Source organism: Carettochelys insculpta, chromosome 1 (assembly GCF_033958435.1).
Source record: "Carettochelys insculpta isolate YL-2023 chromosome 1, ASM3395843v1, whole genome shotgun sequence".
NCBI classification, from domain to species: domain Eukaryota; kingdom Metazoa; phylum Chordata; order Testudines; family Carettochelyidae; genus Carettochelys; species Carettochelys insculpta.
Window position 1 is genome coordinate 228,128,627 of NC_134137.1, and position 21,957 is coordinate 228,150,583.

Below are 21,957 nucleotides of genomic sequence, written 5' to 3' on the forward strand. Positions count from 1 at the left end.
TCTGAAAAGGGTTGGAAAAAAAAAAGTGATTTGTTTTTAAATTAAAAACAATCAGTTTTATTTAAATTGGATATTTTATTTATTTAAAAGCAATAAAATATTAAATTTCTCTTTTAAAAACAACAATTACAATTAAATCTCATCACAAACATGCTATACACATTTATAATCTCAAAAATGAATGAATGGCTCTACTCTGTCCAAACTACCTACTGGCTCTTGCTTCTTGAAAATTCTTGGCTTTAATTTCTGTTTCTCAGCAAGCTAAAAAGGAACATGTGAAAAGAAAGATGCAAACTGGACAGGACTGTTTTGTTCTGTGCTTATGTGGTGTTGGACCTTGGCCAAGCATAGCAGAGGCGTTAGTTAAGTCAGGGCCCCAATTCTTCTCCCTGCAATTAGCACGGGGCCCCCCCAGCCTGTCCAATGTAATCCAAACCAAAAGAAATTTTGGTTATGTTCATATGAAAACAATCCTTTTGGCACATGTAAGAAAATAAGTACATCCAACATAACTTTATTAATTGGTATATACATGTGAATACACATACATAAAAACTAATATATTTCAACATTTTTAATTAGATGGATGACCCTGAGACCCAGCAGCTGATTGTGCTCCACTCCCTTACAAAATGTCATGCCTCTAAGAGGGGGCCTGCCCCCACAACACTTTGCTCATCCCTAAGTTAAGGCATTCATCGAAAGACAGGGAGACTATAAGAAAGGACAGAGGCAGCATAAAAAGGAACAGTGGAGTGGACAGGGGAGAAAAGGGAAGATATTCAACACACACTCTCTCGCCACAGAAAAACCATCATGACTTCTGGGCATAAGAGACATGCTAACTGGATATTTTTTTAACAATTTATTCTCTAGGTTAAAAAAAAAAAAAAAAAAAAAAAAAAAAAAAGGGAAAACGTGTCAAGCATAAGCCCAGAAAAAAGACAACAAAGGGCATAGCTGCAAAAATGAAACATCATAAAGAAAACTGCTTATGGGGAGAAAATTATGTAGATAACTATATGGATATAGTTGAGCAAATCAACTGGTTAGTAACTTACATAATTTATTTTACAATGCATCATTCTTCAAGACTCTCTGTGCCTTTTAGTAGAAGTGCAATTTAACAAGTTTTTTTTTTTTTTTGCTGTATTGTATGTTAGAAAAAAAATAGCTTAGCTAATCATTATGGCTTGTTTAATTAGTTAACTAGGTTTAGAATCTATCAATTAAGTATACAATACAGAAAGCTGAAGTAAGAGAAATCTAAAGTTGCCTTTGCTACCAACTATCATTTTCTTATTTTAGACTACAGACTACATGCCCCTTACTTTGGGGCATCATGGTCACAGACCATAATGGTGATGCCGTAAGTCTATTATCTACTTTACTTCAGCGTAACTCAGCTTTTCCAAGGGAACCCCATCCTATACTTGTTCTCTCAAAAAACAGAAGTGCCAGGGAGTTCAATAGGGCTTACTCCAGTCTTCACTTTTTTGGTAACTCAATTTAAATCCATCTCTTTTGATGATTTAAATGAATCCACCCTGGTCCTGGGAACTAGCTATATCACATCTGGTATGAATTATACTGAAAAACCTGACACTCCATTACAATTTCCTTCCTTATAAGTTTACAAAAGTAATGAGTTTTCTAATCCTTAAACTCCATTTTAGGGCTTAAAACTTAGTAACTAAGGGCTCCCTCTTGTATTGGGAAGTTCAGATGTTTTGTACTTTAATACAGAACACTTGTGATCATTGCATTTTCATTTTTTCCATGTCAAATGGTAATATGCACATAAAGCAGGTGAAATAACTCAGCAGAGAATAGCTGTAGTTAGCAAGTGCTTTTCCTTTGCAAATAATATTTATAATTAAGAAAACAGAAACAAAAATAAAGTGTCCTCATTTTAAACTTCACTCCAACCCTACAATCCTGGATACAAAGCCCTGCTCCAAGCTACCATAGGCCAACACAGGGTGCCTGATTATGTGCTTCTTTCCACATCAATAATTTTGTAGTGGACTCTGTTAGGTTATGAAAGTCTCCTAAAGGAAGCCATAGTGGTAGAAACACAATTGCCAAGGAATGAAAAAATTAAACAGGGCAAGATACAACAAAACAGAAATCCAAAATGTCTAAAAAATATCCTGCTTTAAATTTGAATTTAAAATATCAGCCTAACATCTTTTCTTACACAATAAATTTTACAACAAAAACACAAATTAAAAAAACTTGAAGAAAAGGTTTTTGGCTAGTGACAGCCTCCTAATGCAATAAAACCTCAATAACTGAGGGATCCTAGATTAGTTCTACCCAAATTTCAGTTGACCAAATCTGTATGTCCACTCACCCATAGAGCAACTTGAATATTTAAACTGCACAAAGGTCCACCCACCTTTTAAGAATTTTCTCTGTAACAAATCGAACTTTGGTCAGCAGGAGTTCCAGCAGATATCCTCGGTGAGAATCTCCCAGCATATGCAACTCATCCACAACCACCATTCCTGGTGAAAAGAAGCACAGCAGATATTATACCCACCAGAGTTCAAAAGCAAAAACAAACTTTCATCACTCCTGAGGCACCGTATTTCATATGAATTATATTTATATTTAATTTATATTGAAATTATAAATTAAAAATCCTTTTTTGTATGTAACGCTATTATAAATGATGGAGGTAAAGTGGTGTGGAAGCTAAGAGCCCATGACCCCATCTGGAATAATTACATGGCGTCCTGAGGTATCACAATACTGAGTTTGAAAACAGCTGCTCTAGAACATAATCTTCTGCATCAGTCTCTGGCTATGTGTCCACTTGGCCTGCCCTCTGGCTTGGGAAAGAAAAAGTGTATTCACTGGTTGCCTCTCCCAACCCAAATCCTCTTTCCTGAGAGCTGTAAGAGCATGTTGAAACTGAGGGGCATCTATGCAGCTCTGCTGCTCCCCACAGCCACTGTTTTAGATTCTCTCTCCTACTGAATAGCTCCATGATTTCCTCTCATTATTTTCACAACATTCCCTAGCAAAGTCAAAGTGGAATTGATTTTATTCTAGTCATTTTCAGAGCTAACCCCAGCACAATGCCCTGAATAGCAGCAAGGAAAATGTCAATGGTCCTTGCACTTTTCAATCTGGTATAGTTCAGCAAAACTCCATAGTCTATACAGCAACAGAAGTACTAGAGCTGCCTGCAAATTCAGGCACACACAGGACTGCATTCACTTACACTTGGTTCAGATTTACTCTCATTAATCTGATGTCAATTTCAACAGATTCCTACTGGCCAAGGACAAGTGAGTTTCTCAAGTCCCTTACAGAATCTTTTTAAAAACAGAACAGCAGCACCTCACAGACCTGTGACTAAGACTTCCCTATGAATCCTCAGTCTTAGTGAGATTCCCCAGCAGGTCATGCCTCAAATGTGGAGTTCTCTGCCATGTAGTGTTATTCCTGAGGAAACTGCAACAACAAATCTAAACTTCTGCACCATTACAGATACTGTAAAACTCTGCATATTTTATTTGTCAAAATAACACTACATAATAATTTACATTTCGAGCAATTTGACAAATTTATTTAAAAATACCTTTCAGCAACTATACCTATAACACAGACACATACCAAAAACCCCTCCCGGAATAGAGTTAGAGAAGCCCTTATGACAACCCAGGTCCTGTTTTTCTGCTCCCTCTCCTCCAGAACCCAGCTACAAGGCACCCTCCAGCACAGGCACCCTCATCCCTTACAACCCAGAGACCAGCTCTGGGTCCCCCAGCAAGCCCAGATACTTGTGCTCCCCTACCCACCCCCAGAGATCAGGGATCCAGAGGCAGAAACAGCATGATGCGGTCTCTAGTGCGTGTGTGGAATTTCCTTCACACAGTCTGCATCCTGCATCCTGTTGGGAATCCTCCAGCTTCCTCCCTCTAGCGCTGTCTCTGGTTCTGCCAGGTCCAACAGCCACTAGGGGCAACCAATAGCTCTGCAGACTGATTATGTGAGGCAGAAAGGAATCTCTATGCAGAACATTAATTTTGTGCAAATTCTGCATTGTGTAATATAATGTATAGCGATGTAACCAAAGCAAACAGAAATTGGCTCCCAGTGCTCATCAGAAGTAGTGGTCTGACTTGCTTCCTGAAAGAAAGCCTATAATAGCAGTTGCATTCACGTCTTAAAACAGAGTACTGCTGTCCATTGCCGCCTCTGAGCCAGGGGTGAGCAAAAAAATCAGTTCTGAGGCCACATCCAGCCCACTAAGCATTTCCATCTGACCTGCCCAGCTGATTAGCAAAGTGTGCATAATTAGCAGCCAGCAGCCTGTGTCCACCGGCCCCTCCCCACACCTTGTTCTGTCTGCAACTGAGCTGCTCCTAGGATTCTCCTGCTAGCTGTGCAGAGGGGGGACAAGGTAGTGCTGAAGCCAGGCTGTTCCCCTGCGGAAATGGGGTAGAAGGGCAGAGCAGGGATCAGGGAGAAGGAGACACATAGCAGAGCTGGTACAATCTGAAGCATGGATGGCAAGTGACTCACTCAGGACTGTGGAGCAGGGAAAAGAGAAGAAAACAGAGCAGGACCTATTTCCCTTAAAGAGAAAGAGAGGGGCCTCTCAAAAACTTACCCAGCAGCAGCCAGCACATACAGGCTGTCAGTCACACATATCCTGTCCATGCCACACATACATGGTCACTGTCACATATACACTGCAGCACACGTTCAACGTCACAAAATCTGTCTCTCACATACAGTGTTTCTCTTTCACACTGTCATGAATAAAAAAGCAGTCCAGTAGCACTTTAAAGACTAACAAAATTTATTAGGTGATGAGCTTTCGTGGGACAGACCCACTTCTTCAGACCATAGCCATACCAGAACAGACTCAATATTTAAGGCACAGAGAACCAAAAATAGTAATCAAGGTTGACAAATCAGGAAAACATTATCAAGGTGAGCAAATCAGAGAGAAGAGGGGCAGAAGGGATGGGGGGAGTCAAGAATTACATAAAGCCAAGTATGCAAAAGAGCCCTTCTAATAAGATAGAAAATTTCCATCTCAGTTCAAACCACGTGTTAATGTGTCGAATCTGAATATAAAAGAGAGTTCAGCAGCCTCTCTTTCCAAGCTCTTATGAAAATTCCTCTTCAGTAAAACACATACTTTCAGGTCATTAACAGAATGGCCCACTCCATTAAAGTGTTGGCTGACAGGTTTGTGAATCAGGTGTGTTTTTATGTCTGTTTTATACCCATTAATTCTTTGTCTAAGAGAGTTTGAAGTCTATCCAGTATACAAAGCATCTGGGCATTGTTGGCATATATGATGTTAGTTAAGGAATACGAGAATGTGCCCGTGATTTTGTGAATAACCTGGTTAGGTCCAGTGATGGTACCTCCAGAATAGATATGTGAACAAAGTTGGCACTTCGAACTCTCTTAGACAAAGAGCTGATGGGCATAAAACAGACATAAAAACACACAGTTGATTATATCAATTCAGTCAGGGAGGATGCAATCCACTTCCAGCAGCTGATGTGGAGGTATAAGTGCCACCAGAGAAGAAACTACTTTCGTAGTTAGCCAGCAATTCCCAGTCTTTGTTCAACCCTTGATTGATGGTGTCAAACTTTCAAATAAATTGTAGCACTGAACTTTCTCTTTGGAGTCTGTTTTCGAAGGGTTTTTGTTGTAGCTGCTGCTGCTGTATGGCTACTTTTAAATCTGCTACTAAGTGTCCAGGGAGACTGATGTGGTCTCCTACAGGTTTTTGTATGTTACCGTTCCAGATATCTGATTTGTGTTCATTTGTTCTTTTACACAGAGACTGTCCAGTTTGGATAACGTGTATGGCAGGAGGACACTGCTGGCACATGATGGCATATAGTACATTAGTAGATGCGCAGGTGAATGAGCCCCTGATGGTGTGATTGATGTGGTTAGGTCCTGTGATGGTGTCACTGGTGTAGATATGTGGGTGTAGTTGGCACCAGGGTTTATTGTAGGGATTGGTTACTGTGGTGTGGTGTATAATTGCTGGTGAGAATTTATTTAAGGTTGGTGGGCTGTCTGTAGGCGAGGATAAGCCTGCCTCCCAACGTTTGAGAGCGTGATAGATTATTGTCCAGGATGGGTTGCAGATCACTGATGATGCACTAGAGAGGTTTTAGCTGGAGGCTGTAAGTGATGGCCATAAGGTATTTGCCCACAAAAGTTCATGCTCCAAAAAATCTGTTAGTCTATAAGGGTACCACAGGACTTCCTGTTGTTTTTAAGCAGAACCTTCATAGGCAAAGTATGTTTAAGGTTTGGCAGGTCCCCAATTTCTGCATTCAGAGAGTCAGAGTAGGGAGGCAGCCCTGACATACTCACACACTTTTGTCTCTCTCTGTTGCCCCCAGCCCCAACCCTCCTGCCCAGAGCCAGCCTGCAATCAGTACCAAAATCCATGCAGTGGCCCCTCTGTGAAAATTACTGTCCACCCCTGCTCCAAGATGAGCATTTGGGAGGCCACCCAGGGGAAATTCAAATACTGCCCCATTGATTAGTGGCGTGCCCACACCCTCAGCAGCTGTAAGCATGTATTTCTACTGACGGTGGACATCTGCACATGCCTCAGTGCACATAACAAAATTCATTCTTCATACAGATGAAAAAAAGAGAGGGAATATTGTTCCTGTCTTTTTTTCGTGAGTCAGAACTTCTGTGCCTCCTATTATTCTTTAGGCATTAACATCCAAGCTCTCACTATAATCATGACAGTCATGTACACATACAGTGCTTCCTTCTCCAAGCAGTGCCATGGAGGCCTCCATTGAGATTTGATTTTAGTGGCTGCAGCATAAGCAGCCACAAAAACATCACATAAAGCCTGTACCTTTAAAACAGAAGTGCAATGAGTGGAGACTACAGGTCCCAGCATGCAATATTCTTTTTAACTCAGTAGCTTGAGCAGTGCAAATAGGGGCAAAACATGCCCTTAATCTCCTTTAACCTTATCTCTACTGCCAATGAGGACAGCCAGAGCATTCTCTTTTTCCTGCAAAATAGGTGGGACCTTGTGGCTCCTGGCAAGGCATTCACATTACTGAGAGCTTGTCCATAGTTATTCCAAAATTGATACTGCTCTTTAAATTCATACACTACTGTCATCTGAATTAATTTGCAAATTATGACCCAAGTTTACACAGTTCTTTGAGGCAGCCAACTTGTATTTTGTTATAAAAAATGCTAAAATCCACGTTTTTGAACTTCTAATTTTTAAACTTAAGTTGAAATCTAACACAAAAAACAAAGTACAAATCCATTCCTCGCTTGCACATTTAACAGGAAGGAGGTTTTTCTTTAATCTGCTCTCCTACAATTTTTCTGAATGTTTCCTCTTTCACTAAACAATATTATAAGGAAACATCTCCTCTTCCTATTTACCAGGATGCTAGCAACTGCATAGCTTATATAATAATTAAACTAAAATCAAATTGCTCTGAACTGCCTTAGGCAGCAGAGACAGCTCTGCCAGCAGCAGAAATTGAGTTTCTTGCAACAATTTCCAGAGGCAATCTGAGTTGGCAGCAGGAGGTTGACACCAACAAAAGGAACAGCTCAAGCTTGAGATGGAATCCAGCCAGAGCTGCAGTTGTCTCTCAATAATTCATTTCAAAGAATAAAACAGTCAATTAAAAAAGTAGTCCAAATTTAGAATTAATTAGGAGATCCAAGGTGCAATGTTGCAGCTTCACACTAGGTTGGTGTTTGTTATAAAGTCATGTTCAGCTTCTGTCTGTATTTTCAGGCTTTTATAAAATTTACCCCCAACTATTACCTTTTGGGATGTAATTTGTTTGGATCCTTTTACTGCAAAAGGGATTTTTGTGAGGCTACCAGAAATTAGTTTGCATAATTTTACCAATAATGAAGTAACAAAATTATGTTTAATCATTAATCTTTCAGTTTTTTGCACTTCCAATAACGCAAGACAAGTTTACAAATTTTAACAAGGTATATAGACACAAGGTCTGCACATCTAATCACATTCTAATTGTATACTTATGGGATTCTACACCTATATGACTCTCCTGAAGAGCACATGAAGAAAGGCATAGGAATTGCACCAATACTAATTTGATACAACACTTCTTCAACCAAAAAAAACAGAAAACAAAACAAAAAGAAGGCAGTCCTATAGCACCTTAAAAACTAAAACTTATTTATTTATTAGGTAATAAACTTTCATGGATAAGACCCATGTTTTCAGATTATGACTCAGATTTCTCAAAAACTTCAGCACATTCAAGTACACCCTATGCTTTGTTGGGTAATTGAAACTATTTATAGTGCATAAAACACTATATGCTCCAAGGTCCAGCCTGTGAATGTGCATATAATGTAGTCACACACAAAGGTAAAAATCAGCCACCTCTAACTTTTTCTTATTCTTGTATTTCAGAGCTATCCAGCTGGTACAGTGAAAAAATATTGCATTAATTGCACACAAGTCAAAAAATTGCAGGGTGAGCGTTTCATAATTAAATACACTCATCCCTTGTCTAATAAGTACTTTACTAAAGAATACTTGCTAAAATGAGGGACATATATACCTACCTTTATTCACTATGGCTACATTTACACTAGCCCAAAACTTCGAAATGGCCATGCAAATGGCCATTTTGAAGTTTACTAAGGAAGCGCTGAAATACATATTCAGCACCTCATTAGCATGCTGGCAGCCACGTGGCTCATCCAGGCGGGTCTCCTTTTCGAAAGGACCCCAGCAACTTCAAATAAAAGTGGATTTCGAAGTTGCTGGGGTCCTTTTGAAATTGCCGCGGCTGCCAGCATTCTAATGAGGCGCTGAATATGTATTTCAGCACTTCATTAGTAAACTTCGAAGTTTTGGGCTAGTGTAGACACAGCCTATATGAACGAACTTCCTCCACTTATATGAGTGGGGTTCCTGGCCGGAGATGGGGAGACCTGCACACCCCTGCAGCCCCAAACCACCCCAGCATTAGATTCTCCCTGCAGCCCCAAACTGCCCCCAGCCTTACAACCCCCACCCCATAGCCCTAAATTTCCCCCAGTCTTAGATCCCCTTGCATCCCTCAACAGCCCCAGCCTTAGACACTCCTCCTCCTGCAGCCTCTTCACAAGGGCTGCTAGGCTGGGTGGCTCCCCAGCCCTCCTGCTCCTAGCACTTAACTCAAGCGTTAAGGTTTCAGCACCTAGGCATAAGGTAATTGCTATCCCTAGTGATCGAGATAGCTGCTGGAGATAGCACCTACCTCTATTGATAGATATCTGCCTGAGGCAACAGTGTTAAGAAATTGCAAATGTCTTCTTTAACAGCCACATGCAGTTGGGAACTGCCCAGCTGGCAACCTTTTAACAAATTTAAGGGACCCATGTTTGGGTCCCAACCCATAGGTTGAGAATCCCTGCGCCACAAACACTACATCGTATTTCTGGTGCCAAACTATTCAACTATGTCAGAAAAGTACCTTAACTCAACTGGTTAATGTCCAGTTACAAGCACTTGGAATGAATTGGACACATTTTAATGGGAATTTAGTGTTGCTCTTATGAGTTTTCGCCTACGAGAGGAAATTTGGGAACCAATTGTGCTCGTATAGCAAGGGATGAGTGTACTCATTTACATTTCTGATTTTTCTTGGTTTACAACATCAACCCAAATACTGCAGTAATATCAGATGCCAGCTGCAGGGTGGGAGGGATTATGTATTTAACAGCAATGGATAATTCTTTATCAGCTAGGCAAACACAAACAAAGAATGAATTTTGAATGCGCTAGGAAAATGCAGCTTCCTTCTCACATTTACACAGAACGACCAAAGATTGCTAACAGTTTCACATCTCTCTATATGCATCTTATTTAATGGACATCATCAAAACCCAAGGCCTCAATAATACAAGAAGTCCATACCTCTGAAAGACAGCTGGTGTTTCTGAAACAACTATTGGAAAAATGAACATAAGGTTATTGCCCTCCTAATCACATCAGCCAGCACAGAAGAGCCTCAGCTAGGAATTCCAAACAATGAGACCCAGAAAAGCCACATCTTCAGTTCCATCCCCACTTCAGACTACATGAATGCAATTCACCGATTGCGCACACACACATTCCCTAGTCATCCCTTATGGCACACAGGCGATCCATGAACTCGGAGTCACACCCAGACACCCTTCATTGCATAAAATCTGCCCCAACCTTTTTTTTTTTTTTTTTTTTTTTTTTTAAAACAAATACTGACAAATCCTATTGACGGATTGTCACCCAGTAATACTGCCCAGTCCAGACAACCCACAACCACAAATTCCACCCACCAACCTGCCTGCTAACCACACTGAATAATGAAGAGCAGCCTTCTGAATGGATTCCCAAAGGCAGCCTATAAGCAGCATAATGGAGGGAAGACTCCTTGATTTTCCTTGACAGTTTCTCAGTCTCAGTGGGTATCTTCTCATTCTCACACACACACTAGTTGTACAAGAATTGTCAAAGTCTGGCTTAATCTCCCCTTTCTGGACACTCAGTCGTCTGCTATATTTGGGTTCCACATGCTGGGCCCACATGCTTTTAAACTTTCCTTGGTCTTAGCAGTCACAAGCTTCTCTGACACATGCAGTCTCTCTAAATGGCTCAGCAAACCATGACCGCACTTCTGTAGCTCAAAGCTTCTCCAAATGATGGCATCTTTCTTTGACCCCTACATTCAGGAAACCTGCCAATGAGTCCCTCCAACTACTTAGCCTCTGTGTTTTTAAATCTCTGGACTGAAGATTGGTTGCTTTTTCACACTTCGGAATCTTCCGCTTTCAAACCCTAGCTTTTCACACTGAAGCTGGAGAAAACAGGTATTACCGAGGATGCAGTTATCTCATTGTTCTGCCGGGGCCCAGCTGTACACTTGATAGTCCTTAAAATTGTCTCATTCAGAGACAGGTGCCACTCCCTGACTACTTAGCTTAAGCAGGACAAGGCAAGAGTACAATAAAAATACAGGTTTAAACACAGTCCATAGTTTCAAAATAAAATTCATAAACTGTAGAGTCTCTATACTGCCACAAAAAGCATCCTCCTTCCTGCTGCAGATGGTTCAGGCCCTACCATCTTACCCAATGAGTCCATCTTGTTCTCTTCTATGAGTCTGTTGATTAATCCATTGGCTCTCTCAATGGTGCACACCGCAACATCCAATGCTGAGAAACGTCCAGCTGGAGAGGTGCTTCCCATATAGCCTTCTACCCGCACACCCACTTCCTGAAATAGAGTCTGTGTGCCAGAGAGACAGAACATTTGTTCACAGGATTAGACACTTCAGCTGTTATCAGCATGTGCTGGATGCTAAAACCAGCTCAGTACACAAATCATAAAACAGAGAGTCCCAAACACGAGCTTAAAAGCATGGCTGAGCCAGCTAGTCACTGCTGTCTACTATTCAACAGTGTGCTTTCTGCCTAGGGCAGAGCAGTCCAACCCATTGTGACTGAAAGCACCTCTTCTTACACTCTAATTACTGTAATAAACTTTGTACAAAATATGCCTTGGGAATTATAATTTGGAAATGTATATCTAAACGGTCAATAATATATAAAGTTGTGAATGCCCCCAGCATGAAGTTACTAGCACATGTTCAAACCCACACAGCCCTATTTAGAAGTTTTTAAACAGGGTTCTCCTAAACATATGCATGTTTACCTCAGTTTACATAAAAGTATTAAACACGATCCTCAAGACAGCAAGGAGAAGATTTGGCAAGAAACAGAATTTCCATTTTAACAAATAAGCTGGTGAAGAAAGAGCATGTAGCTTCCTTCACTATCAGATTCCATGTTGCCTTCCTTACTGCTTGAATAAATACTCCTCTGAAGGGTAACCCTCTGAAGAATTCACTTCAAAAGTTCATTGGACTATAAAAAAGGGGGCAGAGGATCCCAAGTTCTATCTAACATAAGACAAAAAGGCACCAGCACCTTTGGGGGAGATGCAGACTGAGGAAAGGGTCAGTAATGATTATGCTAAAAGACTATGTTTGGAAAAAAAAGCCATTTTATCAAAGCCTTGAACTCAGTTTGCTAGATTAAGTTTTAGCCTTTTGTGTGCATGTATTTAATTTTAGTTCGTTATAACTGTTTCTAACTTTATCTCCTACTTCAAATACTTAACCTCCTGCCTTTTGTTAATACACTTGTTTTATTTTTAATCTAAACCAGCTCACTGCTTTGTTTTAACAGAAATTACAAGACAGTCTTTTAATTATACACACACACACAATTGGAGGTGCATATCTCCTAGAACTGGAAGGGACCTTAGGAGGCTCATCTAGTCCAGTCCTGTGCCCTCTTGGCAGGGCCAAGCACCATCCCCGACATCTATTTGCCCCAACCCCTAAATGGTCTCCTCAAGGATTGAGCTCACAACTCTAGTTTAGCAGGCCAGTGCTCAAACCATTGAGCTCTCTCTCCCCCAGCAGTCCTGTTTGGAACAGCTAACTATTGAAAATAACTCAGTGAATGAACCTTAATATCAGGACTGTCCAGGCAAGGGCTGGACAACGCAGAACATATGTTTTTGGTAAAATCTAGGACTCGGGATGAGTTGGGATCAGCCTGCAGATAGCACTGAAGCTTGGGAGAAGCCAGTGTGGCTGGTATGTTGCTGATAGGTTGCTGGGATCCGAAGGCTACAGCTATGCACAGATCCTGTGACCTTGCAAGCTGGTTAAGAGAAGTCCAGGTAGGAAGCTACGGCAGCAAAACTTAGTGAAGTGTGCACGGCAGGTAGGGACACAGCCTCATTCTGAGCTGGACTGCACCCCAGAATGTGACAGGCCTACTGTAGGATGAAGCATACACAGCTGAAAGAGGTGAGCAGCAGTAGCACACAGGAAGTTTGTTTCAAAATAAAAAATAAATATTCTGACAATGTTAAAACATCTTATTTTGATATTTTTGGAATAAATATTTATACCTTTTTGTTTTGAAATGACCTTTTGTTATATACACTACACACATACATCAATAAACAAACACATTTAATAGATACACACAAATACAAAAAACAGAAATTGAAATGAAATGTTCTGATCAGCCCCAAATTCCTTCACAGAGACTTTAAGCACTTCAGGCGGTGGTCTTATTCAGAACAAAACAATTTTCAAAATCTTTCACAAAACCAGAATTGCTATCTTTCTCAAACCTCATTACTCCCCTCACATAACCCCCCAAATTCATTCAAAAAATTCCACATTCAAGGTTCTGAAAAAGTTTGACAGCTTTGAGACATAATCCCACATTCCTGTAAACCACCTACCTGCAAATAATACTTTTTCTCTTTGGCTACAGAGACAAAGGGGAGGATGAACAGAGCTTTCTTATGGGTCTCCAGGACTCTCTTCAAGATGAGTAATTCAGCAATCAGAGTCTTTCCAGCACTAGTAGGAGCTGAAATAACATGATCCATGAAAAGTGTGTTAAAATGTAAACTATGAGAGAATAAGTAGTGGATGAATCTGGAGATGGAAACTGCATACAACAAAAAAAATAAGTGCCTAAACGTCTAAGTTACTTTTTAAACCCTGACGTAGGCATTTCTGAAAACTTTCCTCAGAGACTCTCACTTTAAGGATGATAGTTCCTGGTCCACAATGATTGAAAGTCATTACCACTTGGATCGCTGCTTAGTGACACATGTAAAACAACCCAGCAGGTCTCTATCCAGGGCCTAAATGACAGGAAGTCACGTAAAAGAGTGCTGCTACGACAACTGTCATTAATTTGTTCTTCATTACCATCTCAGAAAACCACCAAGGATATGGCCATGGAGGCTGGACTCCTTCATATCTGGAGATGGTCTCAGAAGAGTCAGAGCCCTCCCTGGAGGGATGAAGGGCTTGGGACAACCCCACCATGCTTCTTCCCACCCCTACTCCATTCCTACTCTGCCCCACAAGCAACTGACCCAGGGGACTAGTGGTGGGCAGAAGGGTGGTGGGGCTTAGCACAGGCAGCAAGGTTCATCTTCCCCACGACTCACTGGTGGCTGCAAGAAGCAAAGCAGCCTGCCTGCAACTCCAGTGGCTCTGCTCTGTCAATTCCCAGCCATGTTGTTTATAGGAGAGGGCTTGGAGGAAGCCCTGGGAATGACCCTGCACTCACCAGTGACACGACATGCGGCAGTGCAGCTGGGAGCAGGCAGAACAGACTGGTATGAGCCAGGCCATCAAATGCAGGTGTGGGCCCAATCCACAAATCTCCCAGGATGCCATGGGTCCCATGGGGACCCGCAAAGTGCAGGGCCTGGGGGGACTTGCCCCAAACCACCCTATGGATGGAACAGCTCTAAACATAGCAGGTCATAAGGACAAGTGGCTAAGCCCAGAAATTCACTCTTCTGTACTACCTTGAAGACAAAGATGATTTCAGCCTCCAGTCTAACATCTTTTAGCAGCAATAAAATCATTTCTATATTACTGAAGTTATAGTGCATGATTCTATCAGATGTCCACATACCTGAGTAAACCAGGTTCTTCCCCTCCAGGACTTGCCCAAGCATCAGACACTCTGCTTGCCATTCAAACATACGCACTACTCCCAGACTGTGATATTTCTCCAGAACTGCTTTGGGAAGACCCCAGCTTGCTAGGAGTAGTTTGTCTGCTTGGTCATCAGGAATATTCATCTGCTGCCATTGCCCTTGGGGAAAAATTCCAACATCAGCAGATGCAGCACAGTGAGTAATAGGACACTTAAACCTTATTCACTAAACTTCACGAAGCATCAGAACGGCCATGCTTAATCAGACCTGCAGTCCATTTTACCAGCAATCCTTCCTATCTCTGACAGCGCCCTGCACCAACTGCTTCAGAAGAAAGTGCAAGAAACCTTACAGAACAACCTGCTCCCCCAGCTGCCCGAGAAAGTGTCCTCCCAGTGCATTATAGTTAAGAGACTGGATTATGGCCCGAAGTATGAGGGATTATAGCCTGTAACAGAATAAGAAATATTTTTTGGATTTTTTTTTTACTACTCTAACGCTGAATATTCTTGCTATCCACTGAGATGTCTAGCCCCTCTTGAATTCTGCTAAAGCTCTTGGCCACAATGATCCACACACTAATGCACCTTGTATGAGTACAGTAAACTCTTTCATATCCAACATTCTATCATCTGGAACTCTCAAACCACCAGCATTTTAACCATAAGTCCTTTTTAGTTATGTTCTCTGTAAGTACAATATAGTGAAAGTAAATACAAATAAATACAGAAAATACAGTACAAGTTTACAGTGTACAATACTACTGTTGTTGGTAAATAAAGTACTCTGCACACATTTTTGTTTGGTTCTTAATATCCAGTCCTATTTTTCTTTACTGTTATGCATTGCTAGGTAAACCTCTCTATTATCCAGAATATTTGAATATCTGGCATCCTCATGGTCCTAGGGCTACCAGATATGAAAGAGTTTACTGTAGTTCTTCTACACTTTAGTTTTTAATTCACCATGTTTCAATTTCTTTGCATAATTGCTATATCCTTGTTTGCTGAGAAAGCATTGCAAGATATTCCTGATCTACCTACACCACACCATTTGTTGTTTTCTATGCTTTTATCAGCTTTCCTTGTATTTGCCTCCGAAAATATTTTCCCTCTCTCCATAGGAGAACTTTTCTATATTCCATGTCAGTTTCATTGCCCATCTCTGAACTCCAAGTATTTCTGTCTGCTTTCTGAGGTGGATGATATAAGAACAAAGGTTCCAGTTGAAGATGATTAAGACACTAACAGCATTATAATGTTCCTTACATTTTCCATCCCATTTCTACACATTGACCAAACATCTTTGCTGAATTTTCCACAATGCTGCCTGAGGATTTTTCTTGATTTGTTACAGCTAACGTAGAACCCACATTAGCACTCCCCAACTCACTCAGCTAGCAGTGGTGAAAGGTTCTCCCTACCCCAAAAAAATAAAAGGCTCGTGTAGACATAGCTTTAAAGAGCAATTTTTACCTTCAAAGATCCCAGAGTACAGAAACTAAGTTACTAAGGATAGTAACAGAGAGGTAGCCCTGTTAGTTTGTACTCCAACAAAATATTGCTGCTGTTTTGTTGTACTAAGGATATTAAATGATCAATCAAACCAGCGACTTCCAGAATAAAAGGCAGCAGCACCTCTCAACAAAATGAAGTCTTTTATCAGGAAGTTAGGGTATATCTACACAATAAAAAGATCCACATCAACAAGTCTCAGACACTGTGTCAAGTGACTCAGGCTCACACTGCAGGACAGGCACCGCAAGGTTAAAAATAGCAATGTAGCTGTTTCCACTAAGGAGCCTGATGAGGGTGGATGTCTCAGAAGCCAGGCTCCAGCTCAAGTCTGAGCATCCACAATTATAATTTTAACTCTGCAGTACAAAAAAAATCAATTGTCCCTGGGTCTGAGACTTACTACCATGTGTTTTGTTTTAGGGGCGGGAGGGGAAAGGGGGAGCTGTATATATATGCACTCTCAAAGAGAGAAATATAAGTACTTTTACTGTGATTTGTCCAGTATGGCAGAATTAACATCCCCTAGTTTTTTAAAAGGGTTACACAAGCAGTTCTCAAACTTTACAACATGAACATCTGAATATAGAAAAATCTGTAAATTAAGCGGGTAACAAAGAGGAGCCAATTCACGTGACCCACCCGGTATCTGCAGAGTACAAGAAGATATGGTACAAAACAGTTGGAAAACCACTGTATCCGACGATCTTAAGGACCCATCTATGTGAACTGTGTTTGTACCCTTCTTCCCACTACAAACAGGCGAGCAAAATGTCAAAATTACGCAGGTAAGATTAGTGACTATAAGTGATCATAAGTGCTGGATTTCGGATTCCACCGTGAGACAGCGCCTCCATCAGCATCAGCTAGGACTAACTAACTGACTGATTCATTGTATAGGACACGTCCCATCCAAACACTGACCCGATCCAACCCTGCTCGCCTTGCGGGGTGTGACGGTTACATCTACTACAGGGAGCTAGAGGAGTGCGCACAGCGCGGCGTCAGCGTTTACAGACGAGATGGGACAAAAGATGAAGACACGAAGCATGAACCATTCAGCTGCGCCACCCACACGCCTGTGCGCCGGGAGCGCTCAGGGCGCCGGGGTCCGGATGCCAAGGAATTCACTGCAGCTAAAGGAATCGCTTCTCGAAGCGGCTCTCCTCTCCGCACGGGGCACGCCCAGGAGCCCCGCTCTCCAGCCTCAGGAAGGCGAGCGGCACTAAGGCAGCATTAACTGTGTTGTGGTAGCACCTAGAGGCCGCGTTGCGCTACGCGCCGGACACACACAAATGGCTCCCGCCCCGGAGGAAGCGGCAAGCAGGGGGCGGCGGTGCCTCTCGCTCCCCTTTCCCTGCCCCCACCGCACCTGAACGTTACCTGCGCGTGCGCAGCAGCCCTGTCCCCTCCCCCAAGCGGGCGGTACCTGAGCTGCTCGGGCTGCCGCTGCCCCGCAGGGAGCGCTCCAGGCCGGGCGGGGGGCTCAGCACCCACCAGGACGCAGCCTGCCGGAGAGAGAGAGGAGCGGGCCCAGCCACCCCGCCTCGGCCTCCCGCTGCTACCGGCCCGGGCAGGCCCGGACCCCAGGCCCGAAGCGCCGCCGTCGCCATCTTCCCGCCCGGCCATTCAAATCCCAGCGCCGGGCTAACGGCTGCCGAGCGCGCGCCCAGCCAATCAGAGAGCGCGCCAGCACGAAGTCCGAGTCAAGCGAGGCTCCCGTCTGGAAGGCGCGGCTCGCTAGCACCCCCTGCCGGCGGCGGGCGTCGCTGTCCCAGCAGCTGCGTCCAGGGCTCGTGACGTCGCTTCCAAAAGAGCAGCGACTGCGGGCGGCGGCCGGCCGGCAGCAGCCTGCGGGCCTGAGTCGCCGCAGCGCCAGGAGAGATTCGTGCAGGACGGCTAAGGCTTTGAGTCTCCTTCCTCGAGCCTGGCGGGAGCGGCGGGGTCCCCGTGCTCAGGTCCCTTCATAGAAGGAAAGAGTCAACTGCTTCCTTTCCGCCCCCCCCCCCCCCCAAGCATGCGGCGGTAAGGGGGCTGGAAGGGCCAGCCCCTCACATGGGGAAGTACTGAGCGGGAGCGTACCCCTTTGGAAAGCAGAGCCAATGCACGTGTCAGGTCCGCTGGTTTTTATTTTCATGTCGAACAAGCACTAGCCAGGAGCAGAATCCACCGCCTCCCCCTAGCCTAAGCTGGTACCTTACAACGGCAACACGTCAGGCCCCAAACACTCCCCGGTCTCCAAAAGGAGAGCAGAAAAGGGCAACGATTCCAAGACTAGCCCCTTCCAAGCGCCTGAGCAACCTACGATCAGATAGTTTCAGACGTTTTGAACACTCCACCCTCCTTGATTTCAGTCTCAATTAGCACAGGACCTAAGAAAATTAACACACAAAATGCGCACTTGCAAACGTTGTTTGAATTACTTCCACACACAACAAACCCGGATAGCTCTATCCCTTTTACCTCCACACTACAGTAACAGCAGAGCCCGCTACCCTTCACAACACACCCTCCGATTTCCATAAGAGGCAAAAGTAGATGGAATTACTGTAGAGGGTTGAAGGACATCTGATTTAGTTTTAGAGCCCTGTCCACTGTATGCAAAGCTACTTGTTTTCACATTTAAACTTTTTTTTTCCTGCACAGTTCCCACTATGCTGCATTGACTTGCCCAGATAAGCAAGCAGCAGTGAATTCTGGAGCACAAAAATGATCTTTAAGACACCTAGATCATTCAGCATTTTAAAGGACATAATTTTTATAACTGGTCCTTGATCTTGATTTGGATCATTTTATGTTTTATGGCTGTTTGGTATTTGCACTCTGACTGATAATCTATGAACACAGGGTATTCCTCCATTATTTTTGTAACCACCAGAAACAAGGATTCAGAACAATACAAAGACTTCACAGCATTTTTCATACCTCAGTGCTGAATAAATGTTATCCAGTTGTTCCCTCAGCAGAAAATCATTATGAGAACTGGCAGAACTATAATAGCAATCCATCTATTATTTCATTTTATATTCAGATTATAAAATCTTTGGGGACAGGGACCATCTTATATTCTGTTGTACGCCACTTAGCACAGTAGGGTTCTGGCCCCTGCCCTGGGGCTGTTACACACAGTAATACATAGAAAGGCCAAAGACTGAAAACAATCTCTAACCAGAGATGAAGTCCAAGTCTGAGGCACACAGCAATTCAGTGGTGAGAGGCTTCTACTGATACTTTGCTCTATCTATGGATGAATAGGCAGGTCTCTAAAATTAGCAAAATGGCACGTTTTAGGAGCACTCCATTACATTCTGTTACCTAAACAGAGCGCTCTCATTTCAACACTGTGACTGGGAAACCCATTGCTTTGATTTTTTCCCCTTTCATTCTTTTCCCTGCCCCATCTTACCTTATTCCTCTTTCGGTGTTCTCGTTATTTAACAGCCTAGTTAGCATGTTTCTTATTCTTTTAAGTAAAAGATGGTTTTAATATTAAGCTTCAAAAATAAATGTGCATATCAAAAGTAGACAGAACAGAAGTCATTATAATATGAGATAGGATAAACCATATTAACCACAGTCCAATTAACTGTGAACAAAGTTTGCTGCATGAGAGTTTTCAAATATTACTCAAGTGGGCAGGTCATACATACTTCCAAGCTCAATTCAGGAACAAACAGTGGAAAGAGGATGGAAAATGGAGGGGCACTGGTAAACCAGCATGCGTCTCTGATATTGATTCAGCAGACACGCAAAATGACTAATTTACATGTCAAGGTCAATTTTCAGGCCTCACGTGCTTTTTCAAGAGAGGAAAACTGCACTCCCCAGAGGCCATTTGTCTCTTTTCTATAGGATCTTCCTAACTGGAAGCATAGCTACCCTCATGGTTAGCTACCTCAACCATAGGTGTGCTATGCATTTCCCTGAGTCACCAGAGTCAGCACTGTTCCTACGATAAACATTAAGTCTTGCTAAATTTTGCTGTTTCTGCCGATTTTCAAAGAAAGCTGCCCCACAGAAGAACTAGTCTCAAATCCCTTTCTCCCTAGAGCTAACATTACCCTCCAATTTTTCATTCAATTTCCAAAGGACCATACTTTCTAAATTTCTAACACTTGTGGGAGCACGAGCACCTGGTGGCCGGACCTCACTCGCAAGGCAGAATGACCATACACTCCATCTTGGAATGCTATCATACAGCGGCGGGAAGGTCTGAAGTCAGGCCAGGAGAAAGAAATCAGAAAGTTGACAAGTAGTTGGAGAGTCCCCAAAGAGAACATCCTGACAAGCAGATAGTAAGCCCCCAAAGAGAACAGCTGGGGCTAGTAGCTGGAAGCCCCCCAAAGAGAACATCTTGGTTGTACAACATCAGAGGGTCTCAGGGGAGGTTTAGAAAAAGACCAAGGACAGAGGAAATCTTGTAACATGTTCTAACAGGCCGGGAGGATAGAAAGCCCAAATTAGGTAACAAACGCTTTAATTGGCCAGGTATCGAACCCCCAAGTAAGAAACAGTATAAAAGGTGATTTAACAGGAATAAGGGGGTGGGCTCCTGGACACAAGGCAGAGGCTAGCAACTTCCAGTCCAGACAGCAGACCCTGGCCTGATCACCCGGACGTCACCACCACGAAAGGTCCCAACCAAGCCGTATCTCTGACTTGAAGGGCCGCTGTAACGTAGTTATTGATAAGATGTGGGAGCATTGGATGTTATTGGTAAGTCACATGTAATTATATATAGTTATATGTAACCTAGTATTTAGCTTACGCCAAATAAATATGTATATATAACAAGTGTTAAGTAATTGTAGTTACAAATAAATGAATAAATCACTATTGGTAAATACCACTAGCTGGTCTAGCTGGGTCTGTATAGAGAATTATTGGGACTTAGAACAGCCACAGGGTATTGTGGTGTTCACAATCGGAGTGTTATTGTTCCTGGTACTCATAATACTGTGGAAACCTAGGTTTTAAAGTGAATACACTGAATCACATATTGCTGCTACACTATATCAGGCTGCTATAAAGGTGGGGTGGTTGGTCCCGGGCCACCCGACTCCCCCCCACTGTATCACACCCCACGCGCACCCACGGGACCCGGAGTAGGTCGGCACATCGTCAACACTAAAAACCCCTTTCAGAATTCCAGGGGAATTGTGATTTTGTTGCCATTTTCTGAACTGTTTCCAATGACAAAATATTTTTTGAAATGAGATTACATCTGTGCACCATATTAAAGATGTGGATATACCATATATTTATACAGAGCAGAGATAGGCAATAATTTTTGATGGGAGAGCCGCTATAAGACTTTGGTAAGTGGTCAAGGGCTGCACTTTTCTATGGCGGGGGTGTAGGGTCTGGGATGGAGTTTGGGTGAAGAATGTAGCTCAAAATAGGGAACTGGGATGAAGGAGAGAGTTGGGGTCTCAAAGGGAATTTGGGTGGAGGGAGTTGTGACCAGGACATGGTATTGGAGAGCAGTGTCCATGAGGGGGTGTGGGTGCAGAAAAGGATTGTGGCCTGGGGGGGTTGTAAAGTGAGTACAGGCATTGGCAAGGAGTTGAGAAGCAGTGCCAGAGGAAGGCTAAGGCCAGGAGGTGTTTAAGCTGCCCTTAGCCACCAGCACTCTCAGGCCGGCTTCCCTCCCAGCCAGCAGCCCCAGCGAACAGGCTGTTCTGTCTCTCTGGGTGCTGGGGGAAAGGGAGAGCTTCATGGGCTGTACCCCCAGCAAAACCTCTCAGCTCCTATTGGTTGGAAACCAGCCAATGGGAACTGAGAAACTGTGCTGCACCTCCTTCCCCAGCAAAATTTCTCAGCTCCCATTAGCCATTTTCAAGCCTTGACAAATCTCTTAACTCTTATGGGCCAGAAACCAGCCAA

General features: G+C 43.0%; 1 protein-coding gene across 3 annotated transcripts in view; it reads right to left on the reverse strand.

Annotated features, from left to right (window-relative positions):
- The window catches only part of POLQ (DNA polymerase theta), a 93,084-nt gene extending 78,419 nt beyond the window's left edge, over nucleotides 1-14,665 (reverse strand). For 2 of the 3 annotated variants that reach the window (XM_075000750.1, XM_075000744.1), the window contains exons 1-4: nucleotides 14,533-14,662; nucleotides 13,334-13,464; nucleotides 11,137-11,293; nucleotides 2,405-2,513 (exon numbers count right to left, since the gene is read on the reverse strand). In XM_075000750.1, the coding sequence (XP_074856851.1) occupies nucleotides 2,405-2,513; nucleotides 11,137-11,293; nucleotides 13,334-13,464; nucleotides 14,533-14,602 (467 nt within the window). In that variant the 5' untranslated portion in view covers nucleotides 14,603-14,662. Of the gene's footprint in view, nucleotides 1-2,404; nucleotides 2,514-11,136; nucleotides 11,294-13,333; nucleotides 13,465-14,532 lie in introns of all 3 variants that reach the window. The other variant, XM_075000759.1, reaches the window with a different exon arrangement.
- Between the last annotated feature and the right edge of the window lie 7,292 nt (nucleotides 14,666-21,957).